Source organism: Carlito syrichta, unplaced genomic scaffold (assembly GCF_000164805.1).
Source record: "Carlito syrichta isolate Samal-C Ts95f unplaced genomic scaffold, Tarsius_syrichta-2.0.1 Scaffold306592, whole genome shotgun sequence".
Classification (NCBI taxonomy): Eukaryota; Metazoa; Chordata; class Mammalia; order Primates; family Tarsiidae; genus Carlito; species Carlito syrichta.
In genome coordinates this window covers 785400-791399 of record NW_007250688.1, presented here as the reverse complement: position 1 = coordinate 791399, position 6000 = coordinate 785400, and the positions used below count along the sequence as shown (strand labels likewise).

Here is a 6000-nt window from a genome sequence, read left to right as displayed (position 1 = left end):
TACATCCTTGCTTGTATCCCCAAACTCTAAAAGGAAAAGAGCGAAAAACAGAAAAGAAACAGACCTGCGTGCCAGGCGCAGCGGCAGCTCCGAAGGGTGGCCTCATCATGGGCTGTGCAAACATGACCGGCTGCTGAGGCATCATGGACATGCCTGTGCCGGCAGGAGGCTGAGGAAGGGAGAGGTTCAGGGCGTGAGTGGAATCCCAGACATGATGGCTTTCATGTGCTCCTGACCATTGTGGAGAAATCCAGGTCTAATCTGTCATTCTGACCTATGGGTACCGTGAGGCTGGTGGCTGGAAAAGCATCGCTGAGGCGGGCGGGTGTGGAGCGTAAGCCTGGCTGGCCAAATGCATCCTTGTCCCAACAGGCTTTGCTCTTGTTTATAGCTCTTCTGTACGTCTACTTCTTGAAGAGGCAAACATGTGCTTCTCTAGGAAAGTGGCTGCTGGTCAAAGTGGTAAGTCAAAAGTTCTCGTACAAGGCCAGGCACAGTGACTCAAGCCTGGAATCCCAGCAATTTGGGAGGCTGAGGCAGGCAGACTGCTTGAGCCCAGGAGCTTGAGACCAGCCTGTGCAACAAAGCATAAGCCTTAAGCCTTGTCTGAAAAAACAAAACAAAACAAAACAACAGAAAAACGCCTAAAGAGCAATTCGCTGAGTATGGTGGCCCGCACCTGCAGGCCCAGCTACTCAGGATGCTGAGATCACCTGAACCCAGGAGGTCAAGGCTGCCCTGAGTGGTCGTGCCACTGCCCTCCAGTCTGGGAGACAGAGTGCGCCTTTTTTTGCCTCAAAAAGAAAATTCCTATTATAGTAATTAAGGGTTGATGTTGATGATTGAGCTAAGATTATGTCTGCAAATATTATTATAAAAATGACAACAATGTACCATATAAATTAATTTTATGGTGGAACTTACTTTAAGTAGTTTGTAACTGATTTTATCACTTCATATGTAAACTACTTAAGGTCTAAAGCAGATCACTTAACTTTTTAAGCTTTACTCACTGCCTTTTGGGAAGAATTGCATTCTATAGGAATACTTGTTAATTTGGGTTTCGGCAAAGAACGAAGAAATGCCAATTGCAATTTTCAGCACAGGTCATCACTCACCATTCCAAACCCTGCTCCAGGCTGTCCAACTGACGGGGCCCCAGCAACAGGAGGAACCGAACTGGTTGGAGGTACAGCTCCTTGCTACACACACATGCAAACACACAAAACCACACAAAACACACACAGACACAAACCATAAACACACAGACAAAAAGAACCAACATAATTTGGTTTTAAAACGACAGAATAGAATGCTAAAATGCATGCATGACAAGAATGTATATGTGGATATGGAAAGAAATCTCAAGTTTCAGCTTTAAGTCAAAAACAGAAAACGGCGCTAGTACCACACCACTGGTATCAACAGGTCACTGACTGATGCTCACTGTTGCGGTGTTGCTTGGACTTGCTGGCTTGCGGTTTACTCTCAATGTCAGGCTTCCTCTCCATCTCCATGTACCCATCCTCACTGGAAGCTTGGCTTCCCTAAGCCTGGCTTTTCCTAGGATCATATCCTTTAACAGGTATTGAGTGAGACACTTGGGGATTGTGTTTTCATTTACAGGTTCATGCTCGGTTTCCATTCTCCCACCATTTTTAGGTCATTATTTTCCGTGTCACAGTTGCGGCTAATTTTTGGCTATTATACATGGACATCAGGACCAAAGTTAATTCGAAGTGTTAGAGAGCAGTTAGGAGACGGGGTGTCATGTAGCACACAAATCCCATTTCCGGTATGGGTTTAATAGTTTTCAGTCATATGTCAAACTACCTAATTTTTAACCCCACTGTAATCCCTTACATTTAAATGAACCAAACCGAGAATATTCTAATTAAAAAAAGAAAATACTGTAGAGATGTCTGAAAAAATGGTAGAGGAAGGAACCGCCAAAGTCCCCCCATTCATAAAAACAATGAAAAACAGGCAAAAACTATCAGAATCAACTTTTTAGAACTCTGGAAACTAACCAAAAGCTTGCAGCAATCCAGGGAATATTTATTTATTTATTTTTAATCAGTAAAATCTTGGTAAAAACAGTGAGTTTTGTGGCATTTTAATTTACCCTAGTTCCTTCCTCTGCTGTCTAGCTTGGCTGTAGCCTTGAAAATAACATCATATGTGCCCAGTAACAGTACCAGAGGAAGCAGAAAATACTTAGTTATTTGTTCTGTCCTGCCTGGCTGGTTCCTTGGAAAGACTGGCTCAAAAGGCTTGTCTTTGCCTTACCTACCTGGGAATGTACTAAGTACTAAGTCATTACCTGAAGATGTTGGTGGACAATGTAGGCAAATGGTTTAGTTGCTGCTGCCTGAGACAGTGAATAATAGGGCAAATAACAGACTAAACAAAAAGCACATGCTCAGGAAAGACTTGGGAAGGACTCAAGCTCTCACCTTTGGCTAACCTGGAGCCTCTGTACAAGCAGTACGTGAAGTCTAAGGCAGAGTAGTAAACTGCCTGGTTGAGTTTGAAGACATGCCCCAAAACACACAAGGGGCCCTCTGGAAAGATTGGGTATTTTTGGTTTTAGGAATTTAAGGAATATTTGTTCAATCATTAGCTGATCACTTAGCTAAAGCAACAGAGGCTTCAATGGTTACACATGACAAAGAACACAGACTTTAAAGAATTACTTCAGAATGGTTACTAAAAAACAAACTATAAAAAGTAGTAGCAATAAACCCTGGGGAGAAAGTGGAACCTAATCTCCTGAGTTGCCACATTATGATATTCTAAATGTCCAGGTTTCCACAAAAACAATAAAAAAATAAAAATAAAAATCATGAGACCCACAAGGAACAAAGAAACAAGAACATGTGGCTCTTGCAAAAGAGAAAAATCTCAAATCACTAATCTAAACTTTCACCTTAAGAAACTAGAAAAAAAGAGGAGCAAACTAAACCCAAAGCAAGCCAGAAAAGGAAGTAATAGAGATTAGAGATTAAAAAAAGGAGAAAAGAGGAAATGAAAGAAACAAAACAAATTGGCTTTTGGAAAAGATTAATACATTGACAAACTTATAGTTAGACAAACCAAGGGGAAAAAACAACAACATAAAAAACCCAAACTAAAATAACCAAAATCAGGAAAGAAAGTGGTGACATTATTACCAATCTTACATAAATAAAAGGATTATAAGGAAATATGGTGAATTATATGCCAAAACATTATATAACCTAGATGAAATGGTACAATTCCCAGAAAGACACAAACCATTGACACAACAAAAAAACAGTAAATCTGAATATATATAAAGAAATTAATCAGTAATCAAAAAACTTCTGTCAAAGAAAAACCCAGAAATAGATGACTTCCCTGGTGAATTCTACCAAGTGTATAAAGAATTAATATCAATTCTTCTCAAGTTCCACAAACAGTAACAACAACAAGAAGAGGAAACACTTCCTAATCATTCTTTGATGCCACTATTTCCCTGATACTAAAGTCACACAAAAATATCACAAAGAAAACTTCAGACAATATCTCTTATGAACATCGATGGAAAAATCCTCAATAAAATACTAGTATACTGAATCCAGCAAAATATTAAAAGGATAGCACATCATAAATGAGTGGGATTATCCCAGGAATTCAAGGTTGGCTTAATACATGAAAATTAATCAATGTACTATATCATGTTAGAAAAATTTAAAAAATCCACAATTGTAATGAATTCTTATAATGTTATGTTACCTCAGCATTCATTTTGGATATAGCTTTAACTTTTTCATATCAGAAGCAGGGGTGAGTCACATTCAACAGTTTCTAGCTGTCCTCGTTTTCCCAGTTCCTCAAGATGATGATCCAGATATCTGCCTTATACCACCGCCTTCCCTGTGGGACAGCTAGATACAGCCTGCTTGACTCACTGACACCCATATCCTGCATAGCTGTGCAGATATGCCATAGTGACCACCTCTCAGTCACAGTGTTACTCCATGGAACATGTGCCTACTTACTATAGACCCATCAATTAGAACTCCTTATGGAGTTGCTAATAATCAAGTTTATAAAAAGTCATAGGGGGCCGGGCTCGGTGGCTCAGCCTGTAATCCCAGCACTTTGGGAGGCCGAGGTGAGTCGATTGCCTGAGCCTGCGGGTTCGAGACCTGCCTGGGCAACTTGGTGAGACTTCATCTCTATGATAAATAAAAAAAATTAGCTGGGCATGGTAGTGCGTGCCTGTAGTTCCAGCTACTTCCACTGAGGCGGAAGGATCGCCGGAGCCCGGCAGGTCAAGGTTGCGGTGGCCGGGAGTGGCCACTTCACTCCAGTCTGAGTGACAGAGTGAGACTCAAACTCAAAAAAAAAAAAAAAAAAAAGTCATAGGATACAAGATCAATATATAAAAATCAGTGTAATGTTCACTGTATACTAGCAATGAGCAATCAAAAATGTAATTATGAAAACAGTTCTACTTATAATAGCATAAAAAATAATAAAATAATTAGGAATAAATTTAACAAGAAATAAAAGACTTGAACAGTGACATATTGAATACTGTTGAAAGAAATTAAAGAATTAAATACATGGAAAGATATCCCTTGTTCATGGATTGGAAGACTTAATATTATTAAGATGGCAATAATTTACAAATTTTTGGAGATATAGAAATGCAAGGAAACCATAGTAGCCAAACAGTACTGAAAAAGAAGAACAAATTTGGAGGACTCACACTTCCTGGTCTTAAAACTTAATATAAAGTTACATTAATAAAAAACATTGTGGTACTGGTATAAGAACAGACATACAGATTAACACAACTGAATAGAGTCTGGAAATAAATCCATATATTTATAGTCAATTAATTTTGACAAGGGTATCAAGAAGTATCAAGAACAATTAATAGAGAAAGGGTAGTCTTTTTACCACATGATTCTAAGACAACTGAATTTCCACATGGAAAACAACAAATTTGGACCCTATCTCTCATATATTAAGAAATGAGCTCAAAATAGGTCAAAGACTAAATGTAAGAGAAAGAAAAAAAAAAAAACAAACAAAAACAAAAACCAACTATAAAACTCTTGGGAAAAAACACAGGTGAAAAACTTCAAGACCTATAATTAAAGCAATGGTTTCTTAACTATGACACCAAAAGCACAAGCGATAAAAGAAAAAATAAATTGGAGTTTATCAAAATGAAAACTTTCTGTGCTTCAAAGGACATTATCAAGAAAATGAAAAGATAGCTCCCAGAATAAGAGAAAATATTTGCAAAAAATATACCTGATAAGCATCCAGTGTCCAGAATATATAAAGATCTCTTAACACCACAATAAAAAAAAATCCCACTTATAAAATGGGCAAAGGATGTTGTAGGATAGCAGAATATGCCATCCCCAAATATGACACTTTAGCATAAGAATTACTTTGAACTAAAGGCAACTGAAAAGAAGCAGATACAAGAAAATCTCTCTGCCTTCCTCCTATTTGAAGCATAAATTTACAGAGATGTTTCTCCTCCCCTCTCAATAAGGAAGGACAAAGTTCATCCCCCGAGTCAACTTTAGACCCTGATCAGCCTGAAAAGGGCACCAGAGGAAACTGCATCACAAACTAACTCAGCTTTATTTACCATTAGTTTCCCATATATTTTCCATCCTAGAAACTCAAAGTCCTTTTCCTTTGTCTGTCACGTCTCTAAAAATGTATTCCTATAGAAGCCCACATTCTAATCAATGCTTCGAATTACTCATCCTGATTGTGCCCATGTGTAAGTATGACGTACATACTAATAAACTTGTTTGTTTTACTCTTGCTAACCGGTTTTTGGTCAGTCCAGTGTACAGGGCCTCAGCCAGAGAACCTAGGAGGGTGGTAGGAATAAAATAAGTTTTCCTTCCCTATAACATAAAGAGACATTTCTCTAAAGAAGTTGTATGAATGGTCATAAACGCATAAAGCAATGCTCAATACTGTTAATCATTAGGGAAA

The 6000-nt window shown here is 38.4% G+C and overlaps 1 protein-coding gene across 1 annotated transcript in view; it reads right to left on the bottom strand.

Annotated features, from left to right (window-relative positions):
- Window positions 1-6000, bottom strand: part of SNAP91 (synaptosome associated protein 91) — a 160743-nt gene that overhangs the window by 6918 nt on the left and 147825 nt on the right. Inside the window, exons 25-26 of the mRNA XM_021715053.1 lie at window positions 1119-1202; window positions 65-169 (exon numbers count right to left, since the gene is read on the bottom strand). Coding sequence (XP_021570728.1) covers window positions 65-169; window positions 1119-1202 — 189 coding nt within the window. The remainder of the gene's footprint in view (window positions 1-64; window positions 170-1118; window positions 1203-6000) is intronic.